At 39.8% G+C, this 16,403-nt stretch overlaps 1 protein-coding gene across 2 annotated transcripts in view; it reads right to left on the bottom strand.

The window, feature by feature from the left end:
* Positions 1–412: 412 nt before the first annotated feature.
* PIWIL2 (piwi like RNA-mediated gene silencing 2) overlaps positions 413–16,403 on the bottom strand; it is an 82,125-nt gene continuing 66,134 nt past the window's right edge. For both annotated transcript variants that reach the window (XM_061425836.1, XM_061425837.1), the window contains exons 21-23: positions 3,617–3,870; positions 3,079–3,186; positions 413–2,269 (exon numbers count right to left, since the gene is read on the bottom strand). In XM_061425836.1, the coding sequence (XP_061281820.1) occupies positions 2,113–2,269; positions 3,079–3,186; positions 3,617–3,870 (519 nt within the window). In that variant the 3' untranslated portion in view covers positions 413–2,112. The remainder of the gene's footprint in view (positions 2,270–3,078; positions 3,187–3,616; positions 3,871–16,403) is intronic.

Raw genomic sequence — 16,403 nt, 5'->3', positions numbered from 1 at the left:
TAAGCAGTCAGGGTTCTTTGGGAAGGTACTTAAAAAGGTTACAGACACACCATGAAGTACAAGCAAAGAAGGACAAGCATTAGGAAAAGGCGAGAGGGAAGGGCCACCCTTAGGAGCTGGCTTTTACTCAGGCTAACAAAAATTCTCTGATGGGAAGAGAGTTTTGAAAACAAGACAAAACACACACACACCCATATATACAACACGTGCCTCATTCGTCCCAGAAGACAGACTGTTGGTATTTTCTTCAAGAAATCTTACTGCCAGATCTCAGTGAAATTACCTGAGTACCAATACTGCAGCTGCCCCCAGCATGCCCAGTAACAAATTAATAATTCTAACAAGTTCTACAAGGTTTACGAAGAAAAAGAACTATGTCACTACCATATGTCAACGTTATTACAAACACAACTACACATTTATACAAATTTCTTTTTATTTTCTACCCCATGACCCAGTCATTTCACATTAAGACTGAAAAAACAAGGAAAGAAAACCAGGAGGAAAAAGTGAAGAAATGTGAATTAGGAAACCTAACTTCAAAAGAGAAATTCAAAATGCTTCCAAAGAGAATTGGAGAACTGTTTGATCAAAACCAGTGATCCAATGTGCCTGATTCTGCAGTGTCTACACCCCAGGTCTCAGCCCTTCGCTGTCCCTCACTCCGCGTGGAACCAGAAGTGCACATGAGACCATGGACCCCCACGCTGCTCAGTCTCTGCCGCATGCTGCAGCCAACGCAATGCTAGGTTGCTTTTATTCATCTAAGGAGTTTTAAGCTAAAGTTTCTCTTCTCACACACTGTCATATAAAATGAGGATTTCTGAGTCATCCCTCCCTGCCATCACACAAAAAAATTAATAAATAAAATAAAATACACACACAAATAAATACAAATTCCAAAATGTTAAATAAAACTAGCTTTTAAAAATCTAGATAAAACAAGGTAAGACTGAATTAGCCCTGAAGGGACTGGAAGATTTTTAAACAGCAGAAAAATAAACACACACACAAAACACACTGAAACGTGCAGGCACAGTGACAACCTTCTAAACTGAAATGTCTGGACTTTGGAAGGAGTGTCATGTTTCTCAAAGCCAACTTCTGGAAATCTTAATGCAGACTCAGAGAAATTCCTAACAAAATGAGCTAACGGCCGGGAAAAGAGTATTGAGCAAGGGAAGTGAGTGGTTCAATTTGCAAACATATCAACAGAAAAGGAAGTGATACACTGCAGAGAAAGGGTCAAGAAAAGCTCATGGCCTGTCATGAACCTTTGAAGCTACTGAATTTCACATGTTCTGATTTTTAGTTTTAAAAAACTGAAACTGACTAAAGGTCAGTAACAAGGACAAGGAGCAAAGGTATCTTGGTATGTGTGTGTGTGGTGGAGGTCGGGTGCGGGGGGAGGTAGGAAGAAACCAACACTGCATACTATAAAGCAACTGAAGTATACAGATAAAACTGCGTTTGTCCTCTCAGGAGGCAAGAAATAACTAAACACCCCTTCCAAAGCTAGTTCAAGTCATGTTTCATCAACTCAATCCCTAGAGACGATTAGGTCAGCAAGAGCCTGAAAAGTACCCACCAGCTGGTTTCACGACATGTCTTTCACATTTGCCAGCAACAGCCAAATCCTGAGAAATTTTGCCTTCTTACCTTTCCAGTTGCCCAAATAAAGTAGCTCTCTACCTTAAGAACTTTGCAAAGACTTCATTCACTATCGGCTCTGGACCAGAAATGAGAACTGCTCAGTAAGCAGAGTTTATAAGTGTAATTGCTGCTTCTTCAGGCTTCTACAGCTTCTGTCAGCTTTGGAGACTCCTGAAGGGTCACCCATCTTCACCCACCCCATCTACACTATAGCAGACTACCTCCATTTGCTCTACAAAGGCAACAAGACAATTTCTAGCTGAAATTTATGTTGGAACCTGATTCTCAGTGTTAACAGACTTAGAAAAGAAAATGAAAAGAAAGATATTCTACTGGGTTGGCGAAAGAGCAAACACCAACACAAACCCCTTTCCGGTTGCTGTTGACCCTGCACAGATGAGTTCACAGCTGAGTTCAGAAGTCTGCCTGTTCTGACCAGCCCGTGTCCTGACTGTCCAGTCACAGGAAGAACAGGTTCTCGCACAGCTGGATGGCTGGTTCGTGGTGCAAGATCTGTCCTGACAGGAAGGCTAGCTTGTGGGCATACTTGCAAGGAGCTGGAACTCTAATGGTACCAGGCCAATTCCAGTACATGTGGCACAGTTTGAAAGTCAACCTGTAGGCCAAGAAGAAAACATGAGCCTTATCACTCTCCATCTTCAGTGCAAAGCATGATTATGTCCTTCTGGGTGCATGACACAGCATATTTACCAGCAAACTGGGGGACTGAGGAATATATGATGCAACTTTTTGGAATTATTATTTTTAAGTGAAATTATTTCCACTATTTTTAAGTGAAGAGGACATGGGGAAATTCCCAATTTAGGTGCTCCTGTTTTTATAGCAAAACAAGGAAAACAACAAGAACACTTTTTTTTCTCTTGTCTCAAGAAAAGGCTGCAGAAAGAGAAGTACCCCAGCAAAGTATTTTTTACTCTGAGCTCAAGAGCAATGGGTCTCAAACTTGGCTGTGTGTCATAATCACTGGGAGCAGTTTTTAAAAATACAAATGCTTCAGAATGCTTCGAGGTGAAGCCTGGTTGGTTGTTAGTAATTTTTTGAAAGGTCTTCAAGTAATTTTACCATACAAAAACGATTATCAATTATTCCTCGAAAAGATATATCATTATCATCAAAGACATAAAGAAACTCAAGGGGTAAGGGGGCAGGCAGTATTTGTCTTTTCTGATTATATAAGAGAAAATGAGTCTTAGTAAATCCAACTCCAAAAGATAAATTCAAAATGCTTTCAGAAAAAAAATGCTTTCAGAGAGAATCAGAAAATTATTAAGCCAAAACCAGTGATTTGTTGAATTAAGCCAAATCCAATTTGCTGAATTCAGAGGTTTTTAAACTCCAGGTCTTAGACTTAGCTCGGTGGCCAGAATTATTCACAAGTTAGGAGTAAGTTACTGGTCAGCTCACCTCTGCATATGATCAGGGCTCAGGTTTGCAGTGTTGAGAACACAAACATAATGGGTTGGAATGCCACAACCCTGACGCACATGATGGGCAAGAAGGTAGAAGTCCACCCTAGTAAGGAAAAAGTACAAACTAATGGTATAGTTACAGAGCTGGAGATGCTCCTTCATCTAAGGCTCAGAGAGGTCAAATGACTGGATCAAGGACATCACAAGGGCAAAACGAGGATGAGAATTCAGGTCTCCTGACTCAACAGGTTATTTAAAAGTGGTGGTAGAAACGATCACATCTGTGTGCAGAAGATTAAGCATGCATATTCTTAGGAAAAGAATGCATGTTCAATATTTTATACTTAAGAGCTAAAAGCTTCACTGGTGGTTTGTGTGTTTTCTAAATAGCTTTTAAAATTTTATTTTTTACCAGGAAAATCTCTTGAAGATCCCGTTCCAAATCTCTCTAGGCTACCTCCCCATTCCAGTACCCAGGGAACAGAGAACTTCCCCAAACTATTCTTGTTGAAATACGTGTTTCGCCCACTTACCACTCACAGCTTGTTATCGTATGATCTACCACAGTCCCAGGGGAGGGAGTTGCAAAGTTCTCAGTGGCAGCCAGGTACAGGTTGGTGCTGATTTTCTTCTGCACTACAAACACCACCATCTTGGGATGATAATTCTCAAAAGCTTCAAAACACTTCTGTAGCTGAGGAATTTCATAGCTGGCAACTGTCTTTAGTTGGCCATCAGACACTCCATCACGGTACACCACAATCTTATCTGGGAGGCAGTGGTTCACCTGAAACGAAACCTTGCTGAGGTGAACCGCGGGGCCCAAGGGCTAATGACCACCGGCAGAGGGCGGCTCACCCAGTGAACAACCTGGAGACATGGCAGTAGGTCCCTCTCACAGCTAGACCCGAAGCCATCATGTTGAAAGGGCAAGGAAAGGCAGCTTCTAGTCATTTCTAGATTTCCTCAGGGTAGCAAAACAGGTCTGGCACAGCCAAGGTGTTATAAAATATGGAACCAAATAAGCAAGCTCAGAGTCATATACACAAGGCTTATACTGAAACGGTGTGAACAAAGTTAAAAAGAAGGAAAATTACAGGCTTGAATCAATCTTCCTTCTACTTGGATTTAACACTAAATTACTGTCTATGCAAAGAACAAGGTGAACTGTTGAAGAGATTCTAACATATAACTGCACATGCCACAGATCCACCAGCCTGATATTTTTGTGCATCAGCAACATCCAAAGTTGCTAAAACAAGGATCCTTTACTAAATAATTATTCTGTGTGTGTGTGTGTGTGCTTAATCGCTCAGTCATATCTGATTCTTTACAACCTTGGAATCATTGCCCTAGTTGAAGTGCTTTTTTTATCGTTTTTTCTGTCTACTATCTATTCCACTTTTTTTTTTTTTTTGCTAAGAGCATTTAAGTGTTCTTCTGCCTCCAACAGGATAGTCTGGTGGGATTTTAATTGAGCTGCCTCCCCCTAATCCAGGCCTTCTCAGCCTCAACACTATTGATGTGTGGGACCAGTGAATTCTGTTACTGGGGGCTGACACCAGAGCATGTTTCACAGCATTCCTGGCCTCTACCCTCTAGATGCCAGTAGCTCTCTCTCCCAGTTATAACCCAAAATGTCTCCAGGCTTCACAGTGGGAGGACAAAACTGTCCCCAGTTGAGAATCACTGCACTAACGAAAAGACAGGAGATGATTCCAGCTACGCCAGCAGAATGCTTTTCCCTCACTCTGACTCTTGAGCAGAGAACCAGAAACACTTGGAGTTTGATGGTGCTTTTTCAGGTCCCTGCTTCTAGAACTCCTTTCCATTTCCCAGTTTGACGCTCAACCTTCTCACCAATTCCCTGAGGCTCTTCATGATCTTACCAACTAATCTCCATTTTGCTAAAGTGAGCACATTTCTGTGACTTCCCAAAGAGTCTTGATATGCTGTGTTAAAGGCTGGGTAACATAGGCACTGAGATCTGAAAAAAACCTGATTTCACAGGTGAGGAAACAGAGAAGTATGACACTGGATCTGGGGTCAGGAGACCTGGGACTGAGTCTGCATGTGTTGCTCCTCAGCTATGCTGTTGAAGACTGTTTCCCCACTTGAAAATAATGATCACCTCACCTTCTTCTGGAGAAGGCAATGGCAACCCACTCCAGTACTCTTGCCTGGAAAATCCCATGGATGGAGGAGCCTGGTAGGCGGCAGTCCATGGGGTCACTAAGAGTCAAACACGACTGAGCGACTTCACTTTCACTTTTCACTTTCAGGCACTGGAGAAGGAGATGGCAACCCACTCCAGTGTTCTTGCCTGGAGAATCCCAGGGATGGGGGAGCTTGGTGGGCTGCCGTCTATGGGGTCGCACAGAGTCGGACACGACTGAAGCGACTTAGCAGCAGCAGCACCTTCTTCTTAGGGTTGAGAGATAAAGCGTGTGTATCATGAATACAAAAGCTGAAGACAAACTAGATCAAGGAAATACAGATATTCTGAAGCACAGGGAAGGAATCTAACAAGATCAATGGAGTGTAAATCAGAATCAAATTCAACTGAAGTATTCACTGATATTACGTCTTTCTTTAAAATTTGCTAACCCTGGCAATCCACTCCAGTATTCCTGCTTGGAGAACCTCATGGACAGAAGAGCCTGGCAGGCTACAGTCCATAGGGTCTCACAAAGTAAGACAAGACTGAAGCGACTTAGCATGGCTCGGCAACCAACCACTGAGGGTGAGACACTATACTTGGTCCTACGTAAGATTCCAGTAAGAGTGAAGGACATGATTCCTGTTACCAAGGAGCATGAAAATCTAATAACATAGTTAACAGTCAACAATGGTAACTTTTCTAGGTCATCTAGCCCATCCTCCTCATTTCATAAATGATAAGACTATCATCTAGGAGGGTCAAAACATGAGACAAGTCACAATACTGAAACATTAATGGTAAATATACATTGTCAAATCACTTCAGTACTGCGGTAAATACATGAAACAATAAATTCATTAATATCCTGAAAGGAGGACTGTGCTTGTTGGCCTGGTGTCTCTAGCACTAAATACAATGGTGAGGGTCAAGGAGAAAAAAGTATCTGCTGAAACTTTGAGATGTTTTTTTATGTGTGATTACATTCATTCACTGAACAAACACTTAATGCCCACTAGATATGAACCACTGTGCTAGTCTCATAAAAATTATCTTGAAAGGATGTTCAAGTATTAGTCGCTCAGTCATGTCCGACTTCTTGTGATGCCATAGATCGTAGCTGGCCAGGCTCCTCTGTCCATGGGATTCTCCAGGCAAGAATACTGGAGTGGGTAGCCATTCCCTTCTCCAAGGGATCTTCCCAACCCAGCGATCGAATCCCTGTCTCTTGCCACTGCAAGCAGATTATTTACCATGTGAGCCACGAGGGAAGCCCCCAAATTATCTTGATACCTTCCAAATATTAGTGGAACTTAAAACTGGGGAGACACACTTAAAAGTAAATGCTCTCAAAACATTATAAATAATGTAACAAAGGTACAAATAAAACGCTATGAGAAGAGAGAAGTATAAGACATTTGTTCCCTGGAGTAATATGTGAACCTCAGTAAAAGAATCAGCAGACACTTCAGTCAGCAAAGGCTAAAAGGATTCCAGGTAGAGCTTGAGCAAAGTTCTAGACTGTGACTAGACAAGGGGCAAGTAAAGAACTGGAGACTGACCTATATGATGATGTAAGTAACCCAAGTGTCCATCAACACAAGAATGGGTAAGCAAAACGTGGCATATACATCCAACAGAATATTAACAGCTCTTAAAAGAGAGGAAATTCTGCAATGTACTACAACATGGATGAACTCTGAAGACATTATGCTAAATGAAACAAACCAGTTGCAAAAAGACAAATGAGTTATCATTCCATGGATGTGAGATACTCAGAGTCATCAAAATCAGAGACAGAACGTAGAACGGTGGTGGCCAGGGGTGAGGGGGTGGAGAGCATGGGAAACAATTGTTTAATGAAGAGAGTTTCAGTTTTACAACATAAAAAGAGCCATGGAGATGGATGATGAAGAAAACTGCACAACATTATCAATGTATTTCCCACCATTAAAAAGTTATACTTAAAAAGGGATAGAATGTTAAGTTTTATATGTATTTTACTTAATTAAAAAACACTGGGGGCTTCCCTGGTGGCTCAGTGGTAAAGAATCCTCCTGCCAATGCAGGAGACATGGGTTTCATCCCTGGTCTGGGAAGATCCCACATGCAGCAGAGCAACTAAGCCCATGCACCGCAACGACGGAAGCGCCCAGGCTGTTCCAGCCTGTTCGCTACAACTAGAGAAAAAAAAGTCTACGCAGCAACAAAGACCAGTACAGCCATTAAAAAAAAAAAATGGGGGGAAAAAAAGGAGGAAGAAGAGGCCAGCAAGATATTGGCAACAGTAGGTGCAATAAGGGCAGGCTAAATTCTGGAAGAGTTCCCAAATAATCACTGGCTCAAGATACTTCCACCCTAAGATTCTCCCAATTCTGCTAAGACAAGGGAAGTGAAAGTGGAACTGAGAAGCAGAAAGAACCTATACACTCACACATCGTCAAGCTGGCTGCTTCCAACTTTTGATTCCAAAGGTAACACTGTGGCCCTTCTGTCTTCAGAGTCAGATACCAGTCAGACCAGGCTGGTAATCACAGCCACAGCCAGAGACACATCAGAAGCAACAGGGGCTGCATCAACTACAGCTGAGTTTAATTTTCTCCAACCTCAGGCCAAATCACAGATAAACTCAACATCAGGTGATTACTAATCATGAGCGCTAAAAGCTACAGCAAGTGTCAAGAACAGCTTAGCTTTGATTTTCACACGTGAATGGAAAGCGACCCTGGCACTCAGACTCACATGTCAGGCTTCAGTGGTCCATGAGACATCCCAGTACTAGAGGAGCCTCACAGGCAGCGGAGGATGTGGTCCCGGAGCTCTGACGAATGCTATGGGCCACAAGCAGTGGTTCCCAGGGTGTGCTCTGGGCTCCACTCCTTTCCCATCCAGGAGTCCCTTAGTCATTTTAAGGAGTCCACAAAGTCAAAACTGTTCTCACAATACCACTACATTACTTGGCATTTTCACTATAATTCTCTCACAAATATTCACCAGAATTTTCCAGAAAGTAAATGATATGTGACACCACAATAAATTAAATGCAGGACATTCCCTTGCCTTTTACTAACCCAAACATTACAGCCATTCACTGAAATGTAAAACATACATTACCAAACATTTTTAAAGTAGTTATCTTTAATTTTACTACTCTTGAGTATCTCATATATGTGGAATCATAGGGTATTTCTCTTTTTGTGATTATGATCTTTAAAATGTGATTTTTGTTATTCACATGAATTGAGCTTATTAGTATTTGAAAGTAAAATTTAAAAATATAAAACATTCTCAGTTTTAAAATCTAATGATAATAATCACTGATAGATATACACTTATACAAACAAAAAACTCAGTAATATTTAAGGTTTCCTTAGACCAGAAAATCTGAGAACTGCTGGACTAGAAAAATAAATCTAAATACAGATTTTAAATAAAACCATAGATGAAATGAAGCTTGCCAGCAAGGCCTCATTCATAGACCAGGAATTCTGGGAAATCCTATAGCTGAGGATAATTGGAAAAGCTGGACAAAATACAAAAACATCTATGTGAAGGCACGTCAGAGGAAGGGTGGGGGCCCAGGGAAATAAGCCAACCTTTCGCACCTGTTTTTCCCTTGGCAGCATGTATTAATTTGTTGATTCCACACACGTACGTGCTAGATGGATGTTTGGGAGTAGTGTTTTTTCTAATTCACAGCTTTATTGAGATATAATGTGCGACACCGTAAAAGACACTCTTTTAAGGTACAAGAGTCAAAAGTTTTAAGTTTATAGAATCTTGCAACCATCAATTTTAGAATATATTCATCACCCCAAAAAGGTAATCTCATATGCACTAGCAGCTATTTTCCATGACCCCTCAACCCCAACTCCTTAAACACACTAACCTACTTTTTGTTTCTTTGGATTAGACTGTCCTGGACAAACATAATCAATAGGTGGTCTTTGTGACTAAATAGTTTCACTGAACATAATATTTTCATAGTTCACCCATGTTGTACCATGTATCAGTATTTCATTCCTTTATGCTGCCAGATAGTATTCCATCACATTGTTTGTCCATTCATCAATCATATGAAGTATTTTCACTTTTGGCTATTATGAATAATACTGCTATATGATCATCATATACACGTTTTTGTGTGGACATATGCTTTCAGTTCTTTTGGTTTACATCTAGGAGTAGAATTGCTGGGTCTCCTGTAACTATGCTTAACATTCTGAAGAAATGCCAAACTGTTTTTCAAAGTAGCTCAACTATTTGGCAATCCCACCAGCAATGCATGAGGGTTCCAATTTCTCCACATACTCAACAACACTCTTTTTTATTTTAGCCATCTTAGTGTGTGTGTGGGCTCCCCGGTGGCTCAGATGGTAAAGAATCTGCCTGCAATGTGGGAGACCTGGGCTTGATCCCTGGGTTGGGCAGATCCCCCAGAGAAGGGAATGGCAACCCACTACAGTATTCTGGCCTGGAGAATTCCATGGACAGAGGAACCTGGCAGGCTACAGTTCATGGGGTCACAAAGAGTCAAGACACAACTGAGCAACTTTAACTTTCACTTTAGTATGAGTGTGGTAGCATCCCATCATACGTGCATGTTTTTAAATAAAGACTTTGTTTTTTAGACCAGTATTAAATTTACAAACAAACATGAGGCCATAGTACAGAGTTCCCATATACACCTTCCCCACCAATCACAGTTTCCCCGATTGTTACTATATTACATTAGAATAGGACATTTGTTACAACTGATGAATACTGATATATTATTATCAACTAAAGTCAACAGGTGGCCCAGTGGTAAAGAATCTGCCTGCCAATGGAGGAGATGCAGGAGACCCGGGTTCAACCCCTGGGTTGGGAAGATTCCTGGAGTAGGAAATGGCAATCCACCCCAGTATTTTCACCTGGAAAATCCCATGGACAGAGGAGCCTGGCAGGCTACAGTTCATGGGGTCACAAAGAGTTAGACACGACTGAGCGACTGAGCACAGCTCACAGTTTATATTAGAGTTTACTCTAGTACATTCTATAGGCTTTGAAAAATACATGTCATTTGTCTACATCTGTCACATGTCATTTGTAGTATCATATACAATATTTTTACAGTCCTATATTTATCCTATCTTCACCCTCCCAAACCTCTGGCAATCACTATCTATTTACTGTGTCCATACTTTGTGTCTCTTCCAGACTGTCCTGTAGTTGGAATCATATAGTATGTAGCCTTTTTAGATATGCTTCTTTCACTTTATTATGCATTTAAGATTCCTCCGGATCTTCCCATAATTTAATAGTTCATTTCTGTTTACTGATGAATTTTTAACTGTCTGGATGTCCTATAGATTATTTGTCCATTCACCTACTGAAGGACATCTTGGTTGCTTCCAAGTTTTAACAATTATAAATAAAGCTGCTATAAAAATTGTGTAGTTTTTGTTTGTGTGTGTAGACATATGCTTTCAACTCATCTGGGTAAGTACCAAGGAGTATGACTGCTGGATGGTATGGTAAGACAATGTTTAGTTTGTAAGAAACTGCTGAACTGTCTTCCAAAATGGCTGCACCATTCCACACTCCCTCAGGCAATGATGAGAGATTGCTCTACATCCTCACCAGCATTTGGTGGTATCAGTTATTGGACTTTGGCCATTCTGAAAGATGTGCAGTGGTACCTTGTTTAAATTTGGCATTCCCTAATATTATATTGCGGAGAAGGCAATGGCACCCCATTCCAGTACTCTTGCCTGGAAAATCCCATGGACGGAGGAGCCTGGTGGGCCGCAGTCCATGGGGTCGCTAAGAGTCGGACACGACTGAGCAACTTCACTTTCACTTTTCACTTTCATGCATTGGAGAAGGAAATGGCAACCCACTCCAGTGTTCTTGCCTGGAGAATCCCAGGGACGGGGGAGCCTGATGGGCTGCCATCTATGGGGTCGCACAGAGTCGGACACGACTGAAGCGACTTAGCAGCGGCAGCAGCAATATTATACTGAGTATCTCTGCATATACTTATTTGCCATCTGTATATGTTCTTTGATGACAAGTCTGTTCAAGTCTTTTGCCCATCTTATTACTTCTGAGTTTTTAATAATTCTGTTTTTTAAGTAACAGGACTTTATCAGATATGTGTTTCACAAGTATTTCCTCTGAATATGTAGCTTCTTTTCATTCTCTTAGTGTCTTTCACAGAAGTTTTTTAAAATTTTAATTAAGTTCTGTTCATCAGTTCTTTCATGGACAGTGAAATGTCCACGTGGTAATAGTGCCTTGGTATCAAAAGGTCATCACCAAACCCAAGGTGACCAAGAATTTCTATACCTTTTATACCTTTTGCAGTTTGGTATTTTAACACTAAATTTGTGATAATTTTGAGTTACTTTTTGTGAAACGTATATGGTCTGGATATAGTTTGTGGTTTTTCTTGTCACTGTTTTTTGGGTTGTTTTTTTTTCCATGTGGCTGGGCAGCTATTCCAGTACCATTTATTGAAAAGAGTCTCCTTTTCCCATTGAAATGCCCCTGTCCTTTTATCAAAGATCACTGGAATATATCTGTACCAGTCTATTTCTGGGCTGTTACCTTGTCTTCTTTTGTCAACACCACACCATCTATATTCCTGTAGATCTACAGCAGCCTAAGTCCCCTGATTTTGTTTTTCTTCAATACTGTGTTGGCTACCCTGTGTCTTTTGCCTTTCCACTTAAACTTTGCTGGGATTCTGTCTAGTGCTACACTAAATCTATGGATCAAATTGGGAAGAACTGACATCTTGACAATATTGAGTCTTTCTATCAATGAACAAGGGATAGCTCTCCCTTTTTTTAGATTCTTTGATATTTCTCATGAGAGTTTTAAGAGTTTTCTTCATGTAGATCGTACACAAACTTTGTTAATTTATATCTGTATATTTCTTTTTTTTGGTGCTAATACAAATTGTATGGCTTTCAATTTCAAATTCCAATTGTTCATTGCTGGTATATGGAAAAGGAATTGATTACGTGGGGTTTTTTTTAAAGCCATTTAATTTTGTATATTTACTTTGTATCCTGCAACCTTATAATTCCAGCAGAGTTCTCTTTTGTTGTTGATTTCTTGAGATGTCTATGTAGACATGCTACCTGTAAAGTTTTTCCCCTCCTTTTCATCTGTATAAGTTTTACTCCTTTTTGTCTTTTTGCATTAGCTAGGACTCCCAGTATGATGCTGAATAGGAATGGTGAGAGAAGAAACACTTTGTTCTTGATCTTAGGGGGAAGTATGTAGTTTCTCAGAATTAGGTACAAGGTTAGCTGCAGGATTTTTGTAGGTGTTCTTTATCAAGTTTATGAAGATCCTCCTATAGTGCTATTCTGTTCGGAGGCTTTTTTATTTTTTAAATCACGAATGGGAGCTGATTTTTCTCAAATGCTTTTTCTGCATCTATTGGTGTGACAGGATTTTTCTTCTTGAGCCTACTGATAGACTGTATACAAATTTTAAAATGTTGAACCAACCTTGCATAACTGGAATGTAACGCACTAGGTTGTTGTAGTCTTTTCAAGGGTTGCTTTAACAACCACAAACTGAGTTGCTTGGAACAACAGAAATGTACTCTCTCACATTTCTAGAGGGTAGAAGTCCAGAATTGAAGTTATCAGCAGTGCAACATGCATCCTCCAAAAGCCCTAGGAAAGAATACTTCCTTGCCTTACTTTAGCTTCTGGTGGTTTCTGAAAATCCTTAGTGTTTCTTGGATTGTATATACATCATTCCAATCTCATTTCCACCTTTCCAGTGCCGCCTTCTGTGTATGTGTCTCTGCTTGTTTATATGGCCTTCTATGACTCTGTGACCAAAGTTTCCTCTTTCTGTAGGAATACAATAGTGGCTTAGAGAAAGAGTTGATTACAGCATATTAATCTTGTATCTTCAACCCTGCTGAACTTTTATTAGCTACAATAGTGTGTATACACGTATTCTTTATGTTTTTTTTGTATGTAAGACAATGTCAAATAGATACAGAGAGTTAACTTGGGACTTCCCTGGTGGCCCAGTGCTAAAACTCCATGCTCCCAATGCAGGGGGCCCAGATTCGATCCCTGGTCAGGGAACCAGATCCCACGTACCATAACTAAGAGTTTGCATGCCACAACTAAAGATCCCACCTGCAACTAAGACCTGGTACAAATAAACAAATAAAATAAATATTTTAAAAGGTATACTTTAACTTCATTTCCAGTCTAGAAATCTTCTGCAATTTTCTTAGCTTTCAGTTCAGTTCAGTCACTCATTTGTCTCTGACTCTTTGTGACCCCACAGACTGCAGCATGCCAGGCTTCCGTGTCCATTACCAACTCCTGGAGCTTGCTCAAAAACTCATGTCCATCGAGTCGGTGATGCCATCCAACCATCTCATCCTCTGTCATCCCTTTCTCCTCCCGCCTTCAATTCTTCCCAGCATCAAGGTCTTTTCCAGTGAGTCAGTTCTTCACATCAGGTTGCCAAAGAATTGGAGTTTCAGCTTCAGCATCAGTCCTTCCAATGAATATTCAGGACTGATTTCTTTTAGGATTGACTGGCTGGATCTCCTTGCAGTCCAAATGACTCTCAAGAGTTTTCTCCAACACAACAGTTCAAAAGCATCAATTCTTCGGAGTCAACCTTCTTTATAGTCCCAACTCTCACATCCATACATGACTACTAGAAAAACCATAGCTTTGACTAAACGGACTTTTGTTGGGAGCTGTCTAGGTTTGACATAGCTTTTCTTCCAAGGAGTAAGCATCTTTTAATTTCATGGCTGCAGTCACCATGGGCAGTGATTTGGGAGCCCAAGAAAATAAACACTATTTCCATTGTTTCCCCAGGTATTTGCCATGAAGTGATGGGACTGGATGCCATGATCTTAGTTTTTTGAATGTTGAGTTTTAAACCAGCTTTTTCACTCTCCTCTTTCACTTTCATCAAGAGGCTCTTTAGTTCCTCTTTGCTTTCTGCCATAAGGGTGGTATTGTCTGCATATCTGAGGCTGTTCTCCCTGCAATCTTGATTCCAGCTTGTGCTTCATCCAGCTCAGCATTTCACATGATGTACTCTGCATGTAAGTTAAATAAGCATGGTGACAACATATAGCCTTGACATACTCCTTTCCCAATTTGGAACCAGTTTAGCTTTGGTACAAACCAGTTTAGCTCATGGTACAAACTGGAAAATGTTCCCTCCTTTCCTATTTTTTGGAAGAGTCCGTGAAAGAATATTCTTTCAATGTTTGGTATAAATAAAAAGTTTTGATGGTTTGTGCCTTTTTTGGAGTTTGCCCATCTCACTTAGGTAATCTAATTTCTGGGCATATAGTTGTTCATTTCCTAAAATCCTTTTTATTTCTCCAAGGTCAGTCTTTTTCATTCCTGATCTTAGTATCTTGATTCTTCCCTTTTTCATGGGTGCTAGCTAAAGGCTTATCAATTTTGTTGATCTTTTCAAATAATCAATTTTTGGTCACACTGATTTTCTCCGTTGTTTCTCAGTGTTCCAGTTCACTTATCTATGCTATAACCTCTATCAATTTTTTCCTTCTTGCTTTGAGCTTAGTTTGCTCTTCTCTTTCTAGTTTTTAAGATGGAACTTGGGTTGTTTTGAGATTTTTCTTATTTAATATAGGTGGCTCAGACGGTAAAGCATCTGCCTACAATGCAGGAGATGTTCGATCCCTGGGTTGGGAAGACCCCCTGGAGAAGGAAATGGCAACCCACTCCAGTACTCTTGCCTGGAAAATCCCATGGATGGAGAATCCTGGTAGGCTACAGTCCATGGGGTAGCACAGAGTCGGACATGACTGAAAGATTTCACTCACTCACTCACTCATTTACAGCTATACATTTTCTTCCAACTACTGCCTTTACATACATCCACAAGTTTTGGTATGTTTTATTTTCATTTATCTCAAATTGTTTCCTAATTACCCCTTTGATTTCTTCTTTGACCTCTTGGTTATTTAAGAGTATTGTTTAATTTCCATATAGTTGTGACTTTCCCAAATGTCCCTTGTATTAACTTCTAATTTCATGCTAGTTGTGGTTTCAGACCATATTTTGCAGTTTTAATTTTTTTAAATGTACTGAGTCTTGCTTTACATACATTCTATCACGGAGAATGTGTCACGTACATTTGCGAAGAATGGGAGTTCTGTTGTTGGGTGCTCTGTAAATGTCTGTTACGTTGAGTTAGATCACAGAATTGTTCAAATATTCTATTTCCTTGTTGATCTTATTTCTACTTGTTCTATTCATTACTGAAAATGGAATTTTGAAATCTACATCTATTAATGAATTGTCTATTTCTCCTTTCATTTATATTTGTTTTTGTTTCATATATTTTTGGATCTATATTGCTAGTTTCACATGAGTTTATGCTTTATGATCTTCTCATGGACAGACCCTTTTGCTACTACAAATGTCTTTTCTTGTCTCCAGTAACAACTGCTGTCTTAAAGTCTATCTGGCCTACTAGTATAGCTACTCCAGCTCTCTTTTGGTTATTATTTCCATGGTTTATTTTCTTCTTTTACTTTCAACATACTGTGTCTTTGAAACTAAAATATGTCTTGTGTAGAAAGTACATCTTCATATTTTCACTTAATCTAAGTTACTAATTTATATTTCTGAATGGTGTTTAGTCCATTTACATTTAGTACAATTACTGACAGAGTAAAATTTACATCTGCCATTTTACTATTTGTTTTCCACATGCCTTGTATCTTTTCTGTCCCTCTATTTTTCCTCTACTGCCCTAATTTGTATTAAACAGGCATTTTCTAGTTACCATTTTAACTCCCTCGTCATTCTTTTTCTTACATTTTTGAGTTATTTTCTTAGTGTTTCACCTGGGGATTACAATTAACATATTACAACAATCTCATTTGGTCAATTAATACAAAGTTAACTTTGGTATTGTTCAAAAACTTTGCTTCTATATGGCTCTATTCCCTCTGCTCCCCTTTGTAACTTTGTCTTACAAATTATATATTTATATACTGTATACACATCCAATCAGATTTATAATTATTGCTTTTTGTCTTTGTCTCTTAAAACACAAACTAGAAGAAAAGTTACAAACAAAAATATATTTTTTCTCTCCTTTATCTATATAGTTACCTTTCCCGGGGCTACTTA

Source organism: Bos javanicus, chromosome 8 (genome assembly GCF_032452875.1).
Source record: "Bos javanicus breed banteng chromosome 8, ARS-OSU_banteng_1.0, whole genome shotgun sequence".
Lineage (NCBI taxonomy): Eukaryota > Metazoa > Chordata > Mammalia > Artiodactyla > Bovidae > Bos > Bos javanicus.
The sequence above is the reverse complement of the archived record's forward strand: the minus strand, read 5'-3'. Positions and strand labels throughout refer to the sequence as shown.